Source organism: Chiroxiphia lanceolata, chromosome 2, assembly GCF_009829145.1.
Source record: "Chiroxiphia lanceolata isolate bChiLan1 chromosome 2, bChiLan1.pri, whole genome shotgun sequence".
Taxonomy (NCBI): Eukaryota; Metazoa; Chordata; class Aves; order Passeriformes; family Pipridae; genus Chiroxiphia; species Chiroxiphia lanceolata.
In genome coordinates, this window is record NC_045638.1 from 114,816,126 (window position 1) to 114,838,660 (window position 22,535).

At 44.5% G+C, this 22,535-nt stretch overlaps 1 protein-coding gene across 2 annotated transcripts in view; it reads left to right on the forward strand.

Annotated features, from left to right (window-relative positions):
• Window positions 1-22,535, forward strand: part of RAB6A (RAB6A, member RAS oncogene family) — a 43,160-nt gene that overhangs the window by 12,903 nt on the left and 7,722 nt on the right. The window contains exons 2-6 of one of the 2 annotated variants that reach the window (XM_032678007.1): window positions 12,661-12,719; window positions 14,746-14,799; window positions 16,579-16,684; window positions 18,503-18,614; window positions 19,662-19,755. In XM_032678007.1, the coding sequence (XP_032533898.1) occupies window positions 12,661-12,719; window positions 14,746-14,799; window positions 16,579-16,684; window positions 18,503-18,614; window positions 19,662-19,755 (425 nt within the window). Of the gene's footprint in view, window positions 1-12,660; window positions 12,720-14,745; window positions 14,800-16,578; window positions 16,685-16,756; window positions 16,863-18,502; window positions 18,615-19,661; window positions 19,756-22,535 lie in introns of both variants that reach the window. The other variant, XM_032678008.1, reaches the window with a different exon arrangement.

Sequence of the window (22,535 nt, forward strand, 5' to 3'; positions counted from 1 at the left end):
GGGATATTCTGGGTTTTGGCTGCCTCCTAAGTGGAGGTTTTCCTCATTTTTTCCTGAACTTCATTGGGAAGTGGTGAGGACATGGTAACCTTCAAACATTCAGCACTCAGAGGGAGTTTAAATTCCTCTTGGTGTACCTGCAGTGGCTTCACTGAACAGATTCCATGGGAATGTGCTAAAGGAGCAGGATCCATGTACCTGGTCAGCGATATCTTTGATTTTCCCCCATTTTGGGGCCACTCCTGAAGGACAGAAGATGCTGTTTTAGTTGTGAAAACTCAAATGAAGGTATTTTATTTACCCCAGCAGTCCCACCCCGTCCCTGAGAGTGTTCTCCAAATATTCCTTGAGCTCTGTCAGCCTTGGGGCCTTGAGAACCTTTTCCCAATATCCATCCCGAGCCTCCCTGCCACAGCTCTGTGGGCAGTTGGAACAACAAACCAACCCCAACCAAAGCACCACCCAGTTAATGAACAAACACACAGTTAAAATTAAAGGCAGACTAAATATTTAATGACCCAAACTCACCTTCTTTTGGCTTTAATCCCTGGGTTTGGCCTTGAAACCCTTGATTGGGCTCCAGGTGATTCCAGGGGTATTAAATGGCTCAATAATGAATGTGTTGCTTCACCAAAATGCTCAGGGCTGGAACTTCACATGAGCTCTTTGAAATGACCCAACCCAAGGGATAAAACCTTTTGGGGGAGATGCAGCTTGGAAGTGAAATTCCTACTGAATTTTGTGTACCATTAATGCAAAAAAGTGGGAATATTTAAGGAAAATTATCCATTCTTTGCTTGAGCTCCTGGAGTGTTTGTGTAGCTGCGTTTCTGCCTGGGCTGGAGGGTGAGAATGAGGTGTCTCCAAGAGCATTTCTTTGTCTCCATGTGCTCACAGCAAAGCTGGAATAACCTGGGACAAAGTTGGAATAACCTGGGACAAAGTTAAGGGGAGTTGTTCTGAAATTCCAACCCAAAGCCCACAATCCAAAATGGATATTTTATCCAAAAATGGAGTTCTTAAGGAAATGTTGAGCCAGGGCGGCGTTGGGGTTGTTGGAGCAGTAGCTGAACAGGCTGGTTTGGTGAGAACTAAATAATAACTGTCCCCTGACTCCTTGAACCCCTGGCTATGGCCCAGCTCAGCCCTTCCCACCTGGAGGACACTGGGATAGCAACTGGAAGGACACAGCTGTGTTGCACCAGCTTTTCCTGGGCATCCAGGTGTCCTTTTGGAGCCTGGATTAACTTTTAGTCACTGACCTGCTGAGAATATAAATTCCATTGAATATTTCTCCTGTGGGACTTGTAGAACTGTTTTCCACGTGTTATTCAGTGCCTGTTTTAGCAGTGGAATTGCACAGGATTGATTCATTCTTTGATTTTTAAGCTGAGTCTTGTAAACCCTCAGACTTGCAGATCCTGGTACCTCACACAGGCTCAGGGGCAGGGAACTATTCCCAACTGGAACAATGAGGACTTCAAGCCAAGATCTAATATTATTCCTCCTTTCTTTCCTATTATTCCATCATCCTCTAACTCCTGCCTCCCAAATCTGGGCTTAAGTGGTTTTTTCCCATGTGCTGGATGAACTTCAGTGGTTAAAGCCCAGAAGGGGGGACTTTGCAGGACCTGCTGCTGTTCATCAGCTGGAAACCAAACTCACTTCTGAGGTGCAGGAGGAGCTTCCCAATAACATCTCCCAATTTTTACTTAAACTCTTCTTCCCAGCTGAGTTGCTGGTCAGCTCCACCTGGAATTCCCACAGCTGGGAGCTCCTTCCTCCCCCCTCAGTGCCAAGAAGTTTTTGAGTCAAGACTGTGTCACATGGACATGTGTACTGCTAAATTTTTCCTCTTCCTTAGCTCCATGGGCATCCAGCCCTGGGCAGGACATCCCTGGAATGCGCTTCCCAGTGTTTTCCAGTGCTGTGAGAGTTTTGTAAAGTGCTGCTTTGTGTCACCAATGTTTCTGGCTGAGGCTCCCAAAGCATTTCTGAGGCATTTTGTGAGCAGTTCGGATAAAGTCCTTTCGGAGAAGATTTAAAGCCTAATTGGGAACTTGTTTGGAACTGTGTAAGAGAAAAGGGAAAGCAGGGTCTTCAGGATGTGGTGGGAGAATACCCTCCTGAGCCTGTAAATGTTGGGATTTCTTTTTCATTCCTGGAAAATAATAAGAGGCTTTGAAATGTAAAGGTGACCTGTGAGTACCTTTAGTTTAATATCCATGAAAACGTGAGTGTATCCATGATTCCTGGGACACAGTTGGATCCTCCTGGTGTCCTTTGGGTTCTCCATGTTTTGGTGACACTTGTGGATGGTCCTCAGGTACCTTTTAGGAAACTGTTTGGGACCTTTCCTTCAGGTGTTTTATCCCCTCCCTCCTATGGCTTGGCAAATTCCCAAGTCTCCATTTGTTTTCCTTACATGTGGAGTTCTTGATCTTCTTATTACTTTAATTTGGGTTTGCTCTTCCTCACGTGAATGAAACCACATTCACCATGCATGGAATTAGGGAGATTCCATCACTTCTCCTGCTGTTCCCTGGTTTTCCAGGTGTTTATGTGCACATTTCCTTCACCCCATCACAGCATTCCCAAGACCCTTCCCCCAGGCCAGAGCTCGTGGTTTTCTTGGCTATGGGAAGTGGAAGACACTTTCTGGCTCTGCAGAAAAACCAGACAAGGGGCTTCATCTTTACAACACAAGGCCTAGATTTTAAAGTGAATTTTTTCAATTTTTTTTTTTTTTACTTTATTAACAGAGTAATCAAATTATTCTGTGTAATAGATCTGCTCCTTCCTGTTCAGCAGTGAGGGGCTGCCTCTTGTTTATTCTTTTCTGCACTGTGGTAAAAAAACCAACCAGTTTTTATATGAAAAAAATTACAGTTTAAGCTTAATTGTTTAAAAAAGCTCCAAAGCCTGTAACCTGAGTGGTTTTGAGTTCACTTTGAGTTTGATTTCTTGGTGGCTCTGCCTGATTTGTTTGCATTGTGCTCCTTCCTATATTTCCCATTTTGGGAGGGAAAGCAAAGCTAATTACTGCCAAACCCCACAAGAGTTAATGAAGCTATTTATCACCATGTATTTTTGGGCTTGGGGTGGATCCCAAAGGAAATCTTCCCTGTGCATTAATAATCAGGGATATTGTTCTACTTTTATCAACTCTGCCAGTGCTGAGTAGGATTTACTTGGTGGGAAAGAGCCCTGAGTTTGTCATGAAGGTTGTAAAGAGTCTGCACCAGTTTTTATTGATTTCTGTGATCCTTTCAAACCCAAAATATATCAAATATATATACATTGTATATATATTTTGTATTTTTATATATATATGTAAAAGGAGAGCCTTTTCCAGCTTTGTGTGTTCAGGTTGTCCCTTTTTCCTTGGAATCCATCCTAACATCTGGCTTAATTTACCCCTGAGAAATACAGATACCAGGTAAAACTAACTGGCATCTCCCTCTGGAAAAAGTGCAGTGCTAAAAAAAAATGGGATTCTGACACATCTAAAGGAAGCAAACAGGCCAATGACTTAAAAAACAAGATGGATAGTAGAAAATAATGGATAATAGAAAATAACGGGTAATAGAAAAAAGATGGATAATAGGAAGTAATGGATAATAGAAAATACATTTTCCCGCCTCTTCTTTTTCCCTTCAGCTCCTGCCAAGCCTTAAATACAAGTGACAATTCTCTGCTTCTCTTGCTGGTTTTAAGATGCCTGGAGACAGGATCAAACACATCCATATGGTGCTGAACACTTGGAGCAGTGGCATAGCAGCCTTTTATCCAGTTGGCCTTCAGCATCCAGCTGTCAGCTGGAAAAAGCTGATTTTTTAACATATTATGGCTGGGAAAAGGTGGGATCCTTTGGGAAAAATCGCTGCTCTGCCTGTGAATGAAAATCATAGGAGGGAGTTTGCACATGATGATCCTTAAAGGTCTAAATTTTGCCAAAAATCTGAAGGAAGCTGAGGTGGTGTATAACAGGAATTAGACCAAGAAAAATTTACACTGTGAAATTAGGAATAAAATGAAACCCTTTTCATTTAAGGAAGAACAGAGCAGTGTTTTAATGGCTTTAATTAATTGTGCATTCCCAGGTACAGAGGCTGAGATATTAACAGCGTTCCATAGATTTAATCCCAAGTGTCTCTCTCCAGATGTGGAGCTAATCTGAGGATTAGAACTTCAAATTTAAGATGTGAACAGCCTCGAGCTGGTAGGTTTGGAAAAGAGAGGAAGTAAATCCTCATGTTCTGTGGATTTCTCTGCCTTATATTAAATTTGATATAAAACTAGGATGGGGGATTGATTTATTTCCAGGCCTTGCTGGGCACTGGGAAGAACCACTTTCTAAGTCACAAAAGTGCCTTGACCTCCATTTCCTCCTGCCTGGGATGAGTTGTCGTGGAAAACAGCACTGGAGGAATGAAAATTAATGAGCTTTTCATACTCACACGCATTTTCACAGCCAGTCACTGAAGTGTTAATCACTTGATTGCTCCTTGGTGGAGATAAAGGGGTAATTGGGCCCTTTTTGGGAATGCTGGAAGGGAAAGAGCAGGAATGAAAACTCTTGTTTCTGTGGGTTATTGCCCAGGATCGAAAAGATTGACTGGAACTAAAACCCCTTTTTGCTCTGATGTCACTTGGGTTGGGACTAAATTATATTTCTCGTTGCTTCTCAGTAACAAGGGCAGGGCTTTGAGGTCCTAAATGTGTGGGACACTTGCATCATTTGGGACATGGCTTGGAATTAGGATTATTAACTTCAATTAGAAGCCATTACAAAGGAGCATTTGGTGCTGGCCAGGGTTGAATCTTTGCCTCCTGAGTGACAAAAGGCTCAAGGAACTGCAAATTCTACTGTTTTTTCCAGGGCTGTAACAAGTGGAGTAGTAAATCTGTCGGAAAATCAAATGATCCCTCTGTCCGGGTGAGGAAAAGCAGGTGAAATGAGGGATCAGAGTTGAAAATGGTGCTGCTTCCTTTGTATCCCTGCTCTTGCAGCACATCCCAGCCATTCCCACCCCAGCTCTGGGTGTGCTCAGCTGCTGGGGAGGTGTCATTCCCTGTTACATCATCCCAGTTCATTCCATTCCCGCTTCCCTTCCTGCTGCTCTGCACCAGCCACTCCTAAATATTCATAGGCACTTCCCACCAGCCACTGAGGCTCCTCTCCCTGGCTCAGGGGCTGCTCCACTTCAATAAATGCAGCTTTTTTTTTGAGCAGCTGCTGAGCTAAAAGGCTGATGTCACACTTGCTGCTGGGGAACTTGCTGGGATATGAAGGGTTTCAAAGGTTTGCCCCGGGAATTCTCCCGTCACAAAGAGCCGGATAAAGTTGGAGGCACCTGGTTGTCAGAGAAAAGTGGGAATTTCTTCCTCAGCAGCAAAATTCTGGCTTAATTTGTCATAATGAGTAAATCTCTGCACCTTGAGCTCTAATAAAACTGTCTCAGTTTGCCTTGGAAAGCCCAGTTTGGTTGGAATCTCCGTAAGGATTAAGGGAATTGAATTCACCACAGGAAAATAAGCAACTTTTTGCTGAGGATCTCTCAGTCCTTAAAAATATCAGGGCTCTGTATTGAGAGGAAAGAGGGTGTTTCTGAGCCCAGTTTGGTCGTTCCACTGGTTCGTGGATCACGAATGTCAAATATGGGATGAGACAAAAATAAATAGTTGATACGACTTCTGAAATCCCAGAATGGTTTGGGTTGGAAGGGACATGGAGGATTATCCTGGGCTGGGACACCTTCCACTAGACCAGGTTGCTCCTACCCAATACTTCCAAGGGTGAGGCATCCGTGTGTTTCAGGATTGGACTTCCCAAAGTCTCTCACGTTTTCCAGTAGCTTCTGTGGAGTTCATTTTGATTGTTTTTAATATAAGTAGCCTTGGAGTAACTATGGGGATGGCTGGGATTAATTATTTCTTACTGTTTCATCAGCTGCTGGCTGACAAATGGTAATGGAAGACTGGGAAAGGCAAAGCAGGCCTTTCCCTGTAGTTCACCAAGCTGCTGTGGGAATGAAACTGGAATATGGGAATCCTCCAGTGCCAGTCCCTGAATTTACCACCTGTTTTGTAGGGACAGGCCCATGATTCCCAAGCTGAGTGCTCCAGGCAATCCCTGAGGCCAAAGGGATTGATCCAGGGCTGTATCAAACAGTTTCCAGTAGTCCTTTTAATTAAAGCTTTGTTGTGGTGGTGACCTGAAAAAGAAATGAGAGATTGGCAGGGATTCATCCAAGGTCAGTTGTTGGACATTATTGATCCTCTCTGCCTTCCTGGAGGTACTTTTGGAGGGAGGATGCCATAAAACTGCACAAAGGAACTGCCAAAAACCCCTTTCTGAGATGGTTTTCCTGTTTCCTGTCCTTCTTTCCCCCTAAAATCATGGACAAACTGCTGCCCTGCTGCCAGCAGCATCTCTGCGACTGTTTTTCCCTGGAGCAGGTTCTGTTTCTAAGTTCTTGGAGAACTTTGGCTTATTTTTGGACTGATTTTTGCCACATGGGTGTGTTTTTGTAGCCCTGCGGTAACTCCTGGTCCCCAATTCCTGGAGGGATTTAACAGCCCTGGGGATGTGGCACTTGGGGTTAGTGGTGGCCTTGGGGATGGCTGGACTTTGATCCTGCTGGTCTTTCCCAACCAAACTGATTCTGTGCATCTATTATTTATATTTTTTGCATTTTAGAAGCATCCTCATGGACCAGAACATCCAAAGAAACCCTTAAATATCCATGTTTTTCATCTCCAGAGCTCCTGTGTAGAAAAATCCAGCTGCAAATTTCCTCTGCCAGAGGAAAAATGGGACTAAAATAGACAGGACTAAACTGCTGGAAGACTTTGTGTTCCCAAATGTGCTCCCCGTGCTTCGCTCCCTCGGAAGGATTCACTGGCAGCACTTTAATTTCCGCTGCCTGCTCCCTGGGTTTGATCTCTCCAGGAGCTTCAGTCCCATTGTTTGCTCTGTTTGGAAGGAATATCAGAAATAGAGTCAGTTCAAATCAAGGTGAGTCGCCTCTGGCAGGAATGAAAGACAAGATATTTAAGGGAGAAAAGGATGGAACAGCTCTAATTCCAGAAGTGATGCAAACCACACCTGGGTTTTGTTTAACTCTCTGGATATCCTGCATTAATTCCCTAAATCAAACCCCAAATTCCTTCTTAAAAGGCCCATCTTTATAACAGCACAACAATATAATTTATAAGCTGAGCTGGGAATAAATTCTCCTAAAAGAGGCTGTTGGAGCCATTTTATTGGGACATAAAGGAGCCTTTGCTGGCTGGTGAAATGCAGGAACCACTGAAGTGGCACCAAAAGCCACTTGCACAATTTTGGTAGTGTTACCAGGACAAAATGTTCTTATTCCCTGGGATCAATGGAGGCAGCCTCTCATTCCAGCAGCCAGCCAAGCCAGCCTTGGAAAATGGATGAGAAATGGGCATTTAATGCTGCCCTTTGCTCTGAAAAAATAAATAAACCTGTGTTTTATATACGTATTTCTATATATTTTTATAGAAATCTGTAGTGATACTTTTCATAATTAAAAATATCCCTTTTTTTTCTGCCAGACTCCATAATTTTAGTTGTGAACAAAACTACTTAGAGGGCTCCAGGGATGGATTTCCAGAGGTTTATCCTTTGCAGGCTTTCTGCTGCTTCTATTTTTTTTTCTTGATTTTGTTTCTTTTTTTTTAATTTATCAGGGACTTAAGAATGCAGAGCATTGGCTCGGATGGTCCTTTGGTGGGAACTCATCTATCAGGAAAAAATTGCAGGATAAAGGAGGTTTGACAACAGAGCAGGAGTGGAATCCGTAGGGGAAAAAAATCCTTTAATTAGAGCAAGGAGAGGCCTTTTGCCTCTGCTCTGGGATGGACTGGGTGCTGTCCTCAAATTCCTCACTGTGGATAAACTCACTGAGAATTCCTTGGATGAATCCTGGCTCTGTCTGTGGATAATGAATGAGTTTTGTGTCTTACTTTAAGGGGAAATTGGGTGAAGTTTCCCCAGTTTGACAGTGAAAAGCAGAGGAGGAGGGATTTTTAAAATTAATTAATTAATTAATCAATTAAAGCAGATTAGATCTTCGTTATCCAAGCCTGGGAGAGGTGAAGGGAAGTTTTCCAGCTCTCCAAAGAAAAGGCAGGATGTGGTGATCACTTTTAAGATTATTTTGCTCTGCAGATATTGTTGTGGTTTTTTTTTCCTGATTGCTTGTCTGAACTTGGAGATTGAAGTGTGACTTTTCCAGGGGAATCCTTGTCCAAGATGTATGAGAGAGGCAAACATTCCTAAGAAAATGAAAAGGGCTGTCAGTCCTCATGCGGTCTGAGGGGCACAGTCCCAGCTTTCCTGGGTAGATCTCTCCTGACTGTTCCTTTGCAGACTCTGGCAGGGAATGATCCGTGTTATCCAATGGGTCTCTTCCCTGCTCCCCAGAGCCTCCTTAGGTGGGATCGGAGTCGGATCCGCCATCAGTCAATGGCTGGGGTTGGACACACAAACCCCTGGGAGCAGGACAAGGCGGCCGGCAGGAATCACATGGAACGACCTTGGAATCTCTCCAGTGGCTGCTGTCGGATCAAAGCCGCGGGAACCACGGGATCAGCATCGATCCCGTCTTGCAGCTGGATGTTCTTCCTGAAATCCCTGCCAGGCAGGGGCTCAGCACTCCCAGACAAAGGGCATCGATCGGGGTGACTCCATGAGCTGAAGACTTGGAATTCAGTTCATGGCAATTCCCATCCTTTAAGTCAGTTCTTTGGGTTGTTGCTGCCTCTGATCCAGCTGCTGGTTTAGCAGGATGTTAAGATTTGGGAATCTGCTTGTTTCTGTGCTGAACCAGGGATCAAACCTTTCCTTTTAGGAATTCCCTATTTTAATATACCGGGATGGTCAACTTCTCCCTGTGCCAGGACACATGGAAACACGGCAACCCCTCAGAATTAACGCAGATAATTAGTCTGTGTTAATGAGGGCTGAGCAGCAGGACATGGTGAGGGACACCAGTGGCTTCTAGAGCTGATCTGCCTGAGGAAAACCATTGGAGCAAGGCAGATCCAAGCTTAAAGGTTCCTGTTGGAGCTGGTTGCCTTCCCATTCAGGAGTGTATATGGATAATTAGATGATAGGAGCTGCTCCCAGGGCTGGAGCCCCTCTGCTCTGGAGCCAGGCTGGGAGAGCTGAGGGGGTTCACCTGGAGAAGGGAAGGCTCCAGGGAGAGCTGAGAGCCCCTTGCAGGGCCTAAAGGGGCTCCAGGAGAGCTGGAGAGGGACTGGGGACAAGGGATGGAGGGACAGGACACAGGGAATGGCTTCCCACTGCCAGAGGGCAGGGAGAGATGGGATATTGGGAAGGAATTCCTGGCTGTGAGGGTGGGGAGGCCCTGGCCCAGGTTGCCCAGAGAAGCTGTGGCTGTCCCTGGATCCCTGGGAGTGTCCAAGGCCAGGTTGGAGCAACCTGGGATAGCGGGAGGTGTCCCTGCCTGTGGCAGGGGTTGGAATTGGGTGTTGAGGTCCCTTCCAACCCACCCCATTCCATGATTTTATAATCATGACACTTTAACAATGACATTGAACCACAACTGTGGGATGAGGAGCTGTTTGATGTGGAATTTTTCCTGGATAAAATGTTGGAAGGAGCCAGTTTGAAGGTGTTGCTCAGCCCCTTAATGACAGGAAAATGTCCACAATTGATCCAGGTGCCATGTGGAAACAAAGGGTTCCTTTGGATAATCACTCGGCTTCCCTCTGCTTCCAAAAATTCTGAATGCCTTGGGTGTAAATTTCTGCTGTGGAATGACACCTGACAACTCTGCATTCCAAGGAAGGGAGGAGGATCCACTGCTCGAATAAATGGGTTATTCCAGAGTTCAATAACCTCCATTTCCAAGTTCATGCCTGTTCTGGGAGGACTGCGCTTGGACTTGGATTTTAACTGTTAAATCCTGATCTCCAGAGGGAAAAGCAGCTGGAAACCCCTTTTCCTGGGCACTGAGTCACTTCTGTCCCTCACCTTTCACATATTTGGTGGGAATTGTGCAAACTGCCTTTCATTTTTTTGCCAAAAGCTTCCTACTCAGCTCCTGAATTGGGGTTTTCCCTCATTCCCAGCATTTCCTCCTTTATCCCTCCAAGAATAATGTTATCCTTATTTTTTTAATTATCCCAGGAGCATAGCAGGAATATTTTGCCCTTTTTGCTGACTAATTCTGCCCTGGACATGCTTGTGTGGGGAATTTTTTCCAAGGGATTAAATTATCTCCCTGGGTTAAAACCAACCCACTGCTTAATGAAACCGAGCTGAAATCTTGCTTGTCTTATCCCCTTCCTTTGGGCAGAATCCCTGGATTACTTATCCAGTTGTTTCCCATCTGTATTTCAAGCAGCTGCTTCTTCTTGTCTCCGTGTTATCCTTGTGCTGCTTCTCCCTGCGGAGCTTCATTCCCCTTCTGAGGTCACTCCTGCATTTTCCGGGATTATTTGGAATAAAATAAAACTCATCCATGTCTCTCTGTTCAACACACACAGAATTCCCAGGCTTTGGTTCCCAGGGCTCCATGTGGGAGAAAGATGCTCAACAGAACTTAACAATACATAGATTTCTCCCTGTTTTCATTCCCTGCTCAAGCTCCTTGGAACAGGGTTTTTTAGGAGCATGGCTTAGGATAACCAGCATATCCATCCACATCCCTTTGGCAAAAGATGGGATATGAATCCCAAGGTGATTCATCCCACTGTTTTCTGTAGGGCTGGGAATAGTTTGTACCATTGGCAGTAGGGAATATTGACATTGGGAATATTCCAGGCTTGGAATAAACAAGTCTTCTGTGTATATAACCTAAACTTGTAGCAGAGGAGCCCCTGATTTTTTGTTCCCTTTGATTATAGGTACAGTGGGAATTGTGGGCTTTCACTTCTGCCAGGATTTAAAGAAGGAAAAATGTCCCTTTTCCGGGATTTTTCAAGGGAGTTGGTTGAGTTCTTTTAAAAAGCAGAAATGGTGATGCCTCAGTAGTGATGGAATTAGAGCTGTGAGCAGTTGGTATTAATACCAACTGGATCTGGTGCCTGTCAACATTCTGGTGGGAATGTCTGTTTGGAAAAGACACGTCTTGGATCCAAGTCCATTAAACCACTTTGTCCAAATGTTTGTTGGAGCAGATATTTAAATATAAACAAGCCAAGCAGCACCTTATTGTTCCCTTCTCTCTGGGAAAGGAGTGAAGGGAGGACAGGGAAACTCCAGGAATAAACAGGGTATTTTCAGGTTTATAATTTGTGGACAGACACAATCCAAGACATGTCAGGTACAGCTGGAGAAGGAAAAATTGCCTGGAGTACTTCAGTGTCCTTCAGGGGTTGTGACTTAGCAGAGCAAATAATTCCAGGGCTTTGATTGGAGCTGGAAAGAATTGAATTTGTCTCTTTGCATCAGTGGCCACGTGAGGAAAACCAGTTTGTGGTGCTGCAAATCGATTCCTGGGATTTACAGCCTGTGCTGGAAGGGATTGGATTTGCTCCCCCCTGTGCTGAGGATCGTCCCTGGATCTGGGATGAAACGCAGCAGCTTGTGGCTGTTTGTCCTGCACACGTATGGGACAAATAACCAGGGAGTCAGGATTCCTGCCCATCTGGGATGTGCTGCTTCCCAAAACCTCCTCCACAAAGGAAATATTTGCTTTCCCTTTACAGAGGCAGCTTTTGAACTTTTGGGAGAGGGGGAGCAGAATATTTGAGAAACTCACCTGGGAATTCAGATTTTGGCTTGGGAAAATCCCTTCTCTCAAAGGCAGTTGGTTCCTTCTGGATTAAAATGCTGCTCAATTGTGATCCAAGAGATTTTGGTGAAAAAATCCTGCACCAGAAATCAAAGAATCCTCACAGGGTGGTTTGGGTAGGAAGGGACCTTAATCTTGGCTTAAATCCCCCTGTTCTCCTGCTGGGCACCCGGGCAGAGAACTAAAATCTCTGGAAAATTGCTTGGAAAACACAAGCTCTGCCTTTGTGCCCCTTTTTCCTGCCTTTTCCCTGCACCTGCAGGGTTTGGTGTCCAGCAGAAGTCACTGAGCTCCTGTCCTCTGCCAGTGGGAATTCCAGCTTCCAGGAGGTTGGGAGAAAGCAATGGGAAGTGGTGTATCCTTGAGTAACTCCAGTTGCTTCTGGAATTCTCTGCCTGCAGTTAAGAGGATTTATACAAACTGAAGTGAGGCAGATTGGGATGCTCCAGTTCCCAGGGGATCTCGTTGATCTCTTCCAGGTGAAGGTGTTGGAGAAGGAAAAAGTTATCCATAAAATATGAGTGAGAAGAGCTTTTTGTTAATAATAATTAGTTTTAAGGGTTGTCAGACCTATTAAATTTGTTCTTGTAGTTCAACTCAAATCTTTGAATTACCTGGTAGAAATTCTTTCAATTTTCATCTCAAATCACTGATATTTAAGGATAAAACAGATGCTTGGGAATGATACACGAAAAAAAAGATGTCTCCCAGTGACTTTGCAGTTGTAAAATCAAATAACTGCTCTTTTCCTTGCAGGAAGTTTCACTGCACACTCTGGATCTGTTGAACATAGTAAATAATTTTTAAATCACTTGCTTACAGCTGGAATTGTTCCTTGAATCCATGTTTTTTTCCCTTCTTGCAGTGGGGAAGACTTCCCTGATCACCAGGTTCATGTATGACAGCTTTGACAACACCTACCAGGTAAATTAATCCATATTATTGCCTTGTCCAAGTGGGTTCTGTGGCAGGAAGAGGCCATTCCATAGGAGTTGGGACACTGATTAAAGTCTGAACTTGTGAAATCTTAATTTTAACCACCTACAGTGCCACTTCAGGGTTGGATTCTGCTGGATGAGCTGTGGTTCTACAGGAATACCCAAGGAATAGTTAAGTCTTTCATGGGGTTTTTTCCCCACCATTTGTTCCCAGACCATCCCAGATCTAATCCCTGTGTGGGGAAAACTTAACAGGTACCCAGCTCTTTTATAAGACAAGTTGTCACAAGCTAGAAGATCATAAAAAACAGAGGAAAAAATTAGAAAATTAGCTTTGTCCATTCCAGGATTGTTCCAGTCATTGTTTCCCACTTCCAGAATTCAGGATGAGCTCAAAAAGGTGGGAAGCTCTAAAAATACTTGAGTTTTCTAAAGTGTGTCTCTTGCAAGCAGAACATGTTTCATGACTTGGTTACAGGTGGTGACATTCTGGATACACTGAACTGAGAAAAATCTGTTCCCCGAGGCATGGGAAGGTTTTTTTAGGGGGGTGGGAGGAGGAGGAATGGGAGGAAAAAAAGGAAAAATGTCACTCTTTTGTTGCTTGGTGTCTACCCAGGGATCTTGTTTCAACCACAGCAAGAAATGTTAAGGGTTGACAAGAAAAAATTCAATTTAGGGATCACTGGTTGGGTGTTAATTGAGTTGTTTTAGTGCCATTCATCCAAAAACCTCTCTTCGATGTCATCACTGAGGCGGGGCCATACATCCTATTTTTGATCTGGAAGAAGGAATCAGTCATAAAAAAACCCCAGTAATTTGGGCAGACTCACAGTGAGTGTTGGTGTCAAACCCCAAAAACACATTTTTCGATGCCCAGGATTCCGGAGAGAATTCCAAAGCCAGGGTTTAATGATCCCAAACCAGGATTGTGGTTAAGTGCAGCTGGAGGTGAGTTCAGGGATGATTCTGAGCTTGGGATACATTTTGAAGGCGTATTTTCCTGGAATCTGTCATTTGAATGAGGGGTTTTGTGTTCAGCTGTTCAAAACAGAAAGCTGTGTTTGATAAAATCCCTGCTGGGCACTGGTTGCCTTTTGCTCCCTGCTGGATAAAGGAATTCTGTTGCTCCTGTGTTTATTGATAAGAAGGTGCTGGACTGTCAGAAACCCAAACAACTGGAATAAAACTGTACCACTTACTGGGAGTGATTCCCCCCCATGGACATGCTGGGAATGATTTCCCTTGTTCTCTGGCACCGTATGTGATGTGCTGTGGAATTGCTGTTTTAATAAAAATCTGGGATATGAGGAGTGCTGGAATCCTTTCCCTGGATTGTGTCATGGTGGGACAGGCTGGGAGAACTGGGGTTGTCCAGCCTGGATAAGAAAAGCTCCAGGGAGACCTCAGAGCCCCTTCCAGTGCCTAAAGGGGCTCCAGGAGAGCAGGGAAGAGGGATTCATCCTCCCCGCAGCCTTGGAAAATGGGATGAAGCTCATGTATTTAAGAAGCAGCTCTTGATAGCACTTTAGTTTCCTTAAAACATTTATTCAGGATGTCCCACAGGAAGCTCCCAGTGGTGTCTGGAAGTTTGGGTGCAGTGAAGATGAGCCAAGCTTTAGTTTTTAGGGGCCATGTGTCCATGTGCCCATGTGTTGTTGAAGATTTCTGCCCTAATCTGAGGGAAAAAAGGGAAGAACCATGAAGGTATTTGGCAACTGGGAAAACAGTGTGCCCACATACCCTGGTCAAGCTGGAGGACACTAATTTGGGTCATTCCTGAAGAACTGTGTGGATTAAACTGTCAATATGCATAAATTGAAGTTAATAACCTTTTGTGCTTCAAGAAACTGGTCTGGTTGTGGAGATATTAAAGAAATTGCTCATTGAATGGAGCTGTAAGTGAGAAAAGCAGCCCGTTTTTCCTGCAAGGTGCTGATTTTCCCCTGGAAATCCCTGCAGGTGTCCTGCCATTTGATTTAAGAGCTCTTGGTTTTCTCATCTCTTCCCAGGCAACAATTGGCATCGACTTCCTATCGAAAACCATGTACTTGGAGGATCGAACAGTGAGTGAGCTTTTGTTGTCCTTGCACAGTGGGGATGAGGAGCAGCATCTGTTTTGGGCAGCCCCCAGTTCTGAGATCACTTGGAAGCACAGCCTGAGCCTTCATCTCCCAGCTGCTTCCAGCCTGACAAGTGGAGACGCAGCAGTGGGAGACGGGAATCCCCATTTGGTTCCTTCTCGAGGGCCATTTGACAGCAGCTCTTTAGTGTCACCCCGTGTGAGGAGAGAGAGGAGACAGAGAATTGGAGGGGTTCAAACACTGGGAATTCAGACCCCTTCAGGTTTTGATGCCACAAAAAGGATAAAATCTAAACTGCCAAACGTGGCCAGTTAATATTCCTCGATTAAAATGAGGGTGGCTCTGGTGGTGACCCCCAGATGATCCCTGACTCTCAGCTTGGTGCAGCCCGAGCTCCTGGAATGAGATCACTCCTCTCTGGAAGCAAACCCAGGGTTTAAAATGAGCTCGGCTCCTTAATTAAGAAGTTCATCTGCTGAGCTGTTTGCAGAAGCAAAGCTGTGCAGTGCTGCAGGAGCTCATGGTGGATATAAACCCCCAGGAAATGGGATTGCATGGGAGGTGCCTGAGGGGTGGATGTACTTTCCAAACCCAAACTGGCCCCTGCACACGTTGCTTTTAGTGTATCTTGCCTTTTCTTCCAGCACCTGGATGATAAGAGACATTCAGCCCCATCTGTGGGCACCTTACCTTGCAGTTTAGGGTTATAGCTGGCATTTTATCCTCCTTGGAAAACTGTCAGGAGCAGGTTTTCCAGCTTTTCCACCAGCAACCATCCTTCAAGCTGCCAGAGGTTGCCTGTGTGAGTCCTGAGGAAGGACAAGAGTAGAGCACGAAACTCCTGTGTGGGGAGAACTGCATGGGAACAGTTCATGGAATTAGAGAGTCATTTAGGTTGGAAAATCCCTCTAATTCCATCGAATCCAGGACTTCCGGGCCCACCACTAACCCCTGCTCCCAAGTGCCACATCCACAGAGCTTGTGAGCCCTTCCAGGGATGGTGGTGGATCCACAAGCCTTTGGAGCCCTTCCAGAGGTAGTGGTGGATCCACAGGCCTTTGGAGCCGTTCCAGGGCTTGGTGGCTGGTCTATCTGGTTAATCCTTAAGGTTAATCCTTAAGGAATTCAACTTTTCAAGCTCTACACAGTCTAAAGTTCTTCCCTTCTGAGCCCTTCCAGGACTGGTAGTGGATCCACAGGCCTTTGGAGCCCTTCCATGGATGATAGTGGATCCACAGGCCTTTGGAGCCCCTCCATGGATGGTGGTGGATCCACAGGCCTTTTGAGCACTTCCAGGGATGGTTTTGGATCCACAGGCCTTTTGAGCACTTCCAGGGATGGTTTTGGATCCCCAGGCCTTTTGAGCACTTCCAGGGGTGGTTTTGGATCCACAGGCCTTTGGAGCACTTCCAGGGATGGTTTTGGATCCCCAGGCCTTTTGAGCCCTTCCATGTGTGATGGTGGATCCACAGACCTTTTGAGCGCTTCCAGGGATGGTGATCCCACCATTTAGCCATAGTTTTCTTGTTGATCCTTGAAAGCCAAGTGATTTTGGTCGCCAGGGAAGCATTTTTCGGGAAGCTGAGCTCCTTGCACCCCCTCAGTTTTCCCACTGCCGATCCCTCGGGAGACGTCACCGCGAGGCGCCAGCGCCCCTGCATGAGTTTCCCCTCACTTTATTCAGCCTATTCCCACGCTAAACCCTCTTTCCTCTCTCATTTTTGTGGCAGTTTGGCTCTTTTAACTCTCTCCCGCCCACAGATCAGGTTGCAGCTGTGGGATACCGCGGGGCAGGAGCGTTTCCGTAGCCTCATTCCCAGTTACATCCGCGACTCGGCCGCTGCCGTAGTAGTTTACGATATCACAAGTAGGTATTTCTGCACCGGGGTTTGACCTTCCTTGTGCTTATTTTTCTTGCTTGTTTGACTGATTTTGTTAGGTACGGTTGCAATTGTGGGACACAGCAGGTCAAGAGCGGTTCAGGAGCTTGATCCCTAGCTACATTCGTGACTCCACTGTTGCAGTTGTTGTTTATGATATCACAAGTGAGTGGGGGGAATTCTGCATTTCTAATCCTCTGCCCCTTCCATCCTCTAGCTTAGCTTTGCATGTCCTCTCACGTCATCTGCTTGGTCTTCGTCCTGGCATGGAAATAAATGTGGTTTTTTTTCTTGTTTTGCTGCTGGTGTAACGTATAAATGTCTCACACTAACATCATTTTAACCCTTCCCTACTCCGGTCACCTCGAGCCTGCCTGCTTTTCTTTCATCTGCTTCTTAATCATAACATCACTGTGACTTTGGGTCTTCATGGTTATCTGAATTCCTCAATTGGAGACTTTTTGTAGCTTGCTTCACTTCATTTACCCTCTCCCACCAAAAAACTCTGGGAATGGGCTGGCGGGGAACACGCATTAACATCCCATTTTCCCTGGAATTTGTCACTCTCGTGCTCTGCAATGTATAAAAGTTGCCACCAAGCCCTCCCCCTTTAACAATTCTCTCTCATTTCTTACTAAGGTATGTACATTTTTGTCAACTAAAAATTTTAGTGCTTTTTTCAACCCTCCTCCTTCTGTCCCTCCCCTCAGTCCAGACACCCCTTAACTTACTGACAAAGAGCAGGAATTGTGTTTTAGGAGAGAACTAAATTCCAGGCTGAGAGCAGTGGCCTAATTCTACATGAGGGCAGAAGTGCTTTGATTTATAAATACTAGAATATTACTGAAGGAGTCAGGGCTTTACCTAGAAAAGCTTTAATTGTTAAAAATACCACTTCCATTTGAGCTAAAATTACAGGTGAAATTTTTTACTGACCTGGCAAATTCCACATTACCAAGTGGTAAAGAGAAGAATTAAGACACTGGCAGATGATCAAGTCTTGACTGTCTAACACAATATATAACTTTGCAGTAAAAGCCATTAAAGAAATCAATATTTTGCAAGACCTGCTGCAGAAACCCCCCCCCCCCCTTTTAAAGTACTAAAACTACTTTGGCATCTCAGATACTCTTTTTGTAACACTGAGCTCCGTGGCAGCTTCCCTCCAACTCCTTTTTCCTCATGGGATTCAACTTTTCAAGCCCTACACAGTCTGAAATTCTTCCCTTGCAGCTCTTAAGGATGCAGCATTAAATTAAAATGCCTGTGAAAAGGTTAAATTTCTTTGTCTGGTTCTGTGCAAGTGATTTGGAAGTTGTTTTGGAGGCAAGTGTTCAACGCCCCAGGAGCTGCTGGTGTGTTGTAAAACCCTGGGATTGCCTAGGGAAATAAGAGGTGATTAAAGTGTACAGGATTCGTAATTGGGATTGAGGACTTTGGAGGAGCAATGGAACTGCACGAGCAGAAGGCACAAATTAACCCCTATTCTCTAGAGAAAATAGTCTATATTTTATTTTATAAATAAAGGAGCTGAAACACGAGGAGAACACTCATTTTAGATGCTGTCAAAGACAAAATCATAGATGGACTCAGTTCCCTCCCTGGCTTTGAATCCCCTGTGATGAAGCACCTGAAATTTAATGCCAAAGTTTTCACATCCTGTAGTGGGGGAGATTCAGGGTTTCACTTGCTGGGTCTTCATCCCAATTCCACAGAAATGGAGCTTTGATTTCAGATGCCAGCTGTGTTTCCTAGGGCTGTGAGGGGTTCCTGCAGTGATAATCCTCTCCACTGTTCCCTGATAGATGTAAACTCGTTCCAGCAAACAACAAAATGGATTGATGACGTCAGAACGGAACGGGGCAGTGACGTCATCATCATGCTGGTGGGGAACAAAACAGATCTAGCAGATAAAAGGTATGGAGGAATCATTAATTCATCTTTAAATGCTCTTCTTACTCTGCTGCTTGTTTAGAAGGGGTTTTTAAATGTATTTTTGCTCCCAAAGTGCTCGAGCTTGTTTTAGTTCTGCCTCGAGAAATCTCGATTTTAAACCCCCTTTCGTGTGGTTAAACCAAATTTCCAGCAGCAGAATTTGGTTAAACCAAGTTTTCCAGCTGGGAATGAGTTGACAAACCACCACCAACTTGTTCAGGAGAAAACAGAGTGTTAACTCCAACCTGCATCAGTAAATGAATAAACTGATGACAAGGATTTATTCTTAATAAATCTGCTCAGAAAGAAATGATAGGTGCAAATATAAATCCCATCTAAATTATGGTTGCTCCCTTTTGAGATTCCTCAGGGCTTCTCAGAACTTTGCAAGCTGAATTATTTTTATTTGATGTTGTACATCTTCAGCTTTTGCTGTGTTTGCTGCTTATTTTGGGTTTATGGTATTAACACAAATGATAAAGGGTCACAGAGTCAAACCTATGGATTCTGGATTTGATCAAAATCCCTGTTTTCTTGAGATCACTTCCTTCAGATTTATGGCCTCCTGTTAAGAATTATATATATATATATAAATAAAAATATATATAACCCCTCAGATACCTCATGATTTTTGTTTGGCAGCTCTTGAACCCAAATATCCCCCCTTGTTTTAGCTCTAACAGGATGATTAATGAGAGGGACACCTATCCAAGGAAGAAAGGGGACAAAATTCCTTCCATGTGAGATGAGGTTACACTTGGACCTTGGTTAAAACAGTTTGTTCTTGATGATCATTTTTAAATGTTAAAGGGCACTGATGGATAATTGTTCAGACAGGGATTTAGGGGGAGTCTGATTGGCTTTTCCATGGGAATATTGGGAGCCAGATGTGCCCTGGGAGTCTGTCTGGCAGCTGAAGTGGTGATACCTGTCATGCAGGGAAAAAAAAACATTAAATGCTTTCAGAACTGTAATAAATCTTAATTTTCAAGGTGTTTTTTTTTCCTGACTCTGTCTTGTCTCCCCCAGACAAGTGTCCATCGAGGAAGGAGAGAGAAAAGCCAAAGAGTTGAATGTAATGTTCATTGAAACTAGTGCAAAAGCAGGATACAATGTAAAACAGGTGAGTGGCTCCTGCCAAAACACCCTCAGGACTTCCCTGGACACTGGGAACACTTGGCCAGAGGGATGTTTGTAGTCCATGCACAGCAAAGAACATCTTGGAGTTGGGTTGTTGGCCGAGGCTCGGGAGGATCCCTGACCTTGGGACTTCTTTCCACATGATGGAAGAAGCTCTGTGAGTGCAGGATCATCCATTCTTGGATTCCTGGTAATCCAGATTTGGGGTTTAGACTGAAAGGGAGCAAAAAAGTTGGGAAAACACAGGTCTGAGGGCTGATCCTGATCCCCTTTCAGGAAATGAACCACTCCAGGAGGAGCCTGGTGGCTTGAAATGCTGCCAGTGCACAAGGAGTGTGAACTGGGATTCCCACTCTGCTGGGAGTCACTGGAAGTGGGAGCAAATGTTCCTGGAGAGCCAAAGCTGTTTATTTCTAGTAGATGCTGAGCTGCTTTTGATGAGGAAAGCAGTGAAATGATGGGATATTGGGAAGGAATATCCCCACTGGCTGTGAGAGTGGGGAGGCCCTGGCACAGGCTGCCCAGAGAAGCTGTGGCTGCCCCTGGATCCCTGAAGTGTCCAAGGCGAGGTTGGATGGGGCTTGGAGCAACCTGGGCTAGTGGAAGGTGTCCCCGCCCATGGCAGAGGTGGAATGAGATGGTCTTTAAGGTCCCTTCCAGCCCCTACCACCCTGGGATTCCATGTGTGTGTATATCCTGACATTCTGTTTTATACATGTGGTTGCCCAGTTCGTGTGCAGAATGGTCCCAGTAGCTGCTAAAATAGGATTATAAACTCCTTTGTCCATGATAGACAGGACTGAAGGGGCTGTTATTAAAATGTCCCTTGACTTTGTGTAGAAGTAGTAAAATTATTCCCTCTCTAATGGAATAATTAGATGTGTTATCTCGGTGCTGAGATCCAGTGCATTACCAGCCATGGAAGTGCTGCATTCCAGGCTCCACAATTATCCTGCCACAACACAGGCTGGTAATTAAGGTTTGGATCTTTGCTGCAGTCCTTAATGAGTGCTTAGGCCTGGGGGTGTGCCCTGGAGAGCAAAGACACGAGTGGTTATTCAAAAAGAGCTAAAAATGGATTTTTCCTCTCAGTTTTGATCCTTGTTGCAGGCGTGGATTGGAATTCTCAAGGATTTCAAAGCTACAGAATATTTATAACTCTCATTTTTTATTAGTTTAAGAAGTGGTGGTTGAAACAATTCTCAGAGGATAAGACTTTTAATACCACTACTTACAGAGGTTCCTGTTTTCTTGCAGCTTCTCTACTGAATTGTATGAATTTATTTTAACTTAGTAACTTATTTATCTAATTTATTTACCAATAAATTATCCCCCTTGGCTACATCTGCTGAATGGATCCCCTCCCTATAAGATCTTTAATAAGCTGAGTGCAAATCTGACCTTCCCATAACTGATAACTAAGAAGATATTTTAATTCTGTAGAACAATCCCAGTCCAAGTTAATTTTCATCCAGGATTTTTAATTCAAGTGTCAAATTATTTTAGATACAAATACAGTCGTATTTTGACCACATAAAATGAAATTTTATTTTTTGACTACCTGAAATGAAATTTTGTATTTCAACTACATGAAATGAAATTTTATTTTTTGACTGCATGTAATGAACTTTTATTATCTGACTACATGAAATGAACTTTTATTTTCTGACTGCATGAAATGAACATTTATTTTTTGACTACATGAAATGAAATTTTATGTCAAAATTAAGATATTAGCTATTAAATAGTAATGTAAAGGTGAGTTTTGGAGTAGTTGGTTATTCACTGGTTTGTCACTAAGGTGCAGGTTCAGATTTAGGAATTAATTAACAGCTTGGATACTGTGAATGGAACGTGTGGATTAGGGAATATGAACTGTTTGGTTTGGAGGTTTGGTTTTTTTTACCTTCCATGTAGAATTCCTGCCTGCCAGTATAGAAACTTCCCAGGAGCCTTCAGATGGAGAAGTGGATAACTTGCTTCATTGAATGCCTTTAATTTATTCTGGCAGCCCTGAAAAGGCTTTAAAAGACTTTGGGATCCCTGCTCTGTCTCCACAGCCTGTGTGTCAGGGAATCTTATTGTTAGGCCCTGGATTTCATGCCCAGAATGTGTCAGGGTTGCTTTTGCTGCCCTGTCGAAGGAGAGGGGAGGGAGAGCCCTTGAATTCCTGCTTCCAGCAGTACCTGGCACATTCCATGTTGGCTCTCCAGGAGCCACAGGCTGGATGTGGCCCTTGGCAGAGGAACTTTCTCACGGCAGCAGCTGAAGGGACGTGGCCCCTCACTCACTCTGGGCTCTTTCTCCTCCTCTCCCTTGATTTCTGTCCGTGTGATGGCCAAGAGTTATTCCCAGAGTTGCAGAGAATGAGAATTAAGGAAAGATTTTTGTTTGCTTTGCCTGGGTTTCTTGCCTGGCTTTTCCATCTGGGCAGGGATCTTCCTGTCCTTCCCATGGTTGCTGCAGGAGGGTGACAGGGAAAACTGCTTTATCCTACAGTCCTTTGTGACCCTGATCCCTGGGGATTTACTGACTGGAGTGGGAGGAAAGGCACAGTCTGGCAAATCTTGAGGCTAACAGTGAGAGATGAGGGTTTTCCCCCAGGGTTTAATTGGGAAGGAGGTTGCAGAGAAACTTTGTGTGGCTCTTTTAGTCTTTCCGCTGCTGCATTTGGGAAAAAGAAGTCCTGAATGCCCCTCAATATGTATGTTTTTATACCCACAGAAACATTTAAACATATCTATGTGTATATAGTCCCTGTGA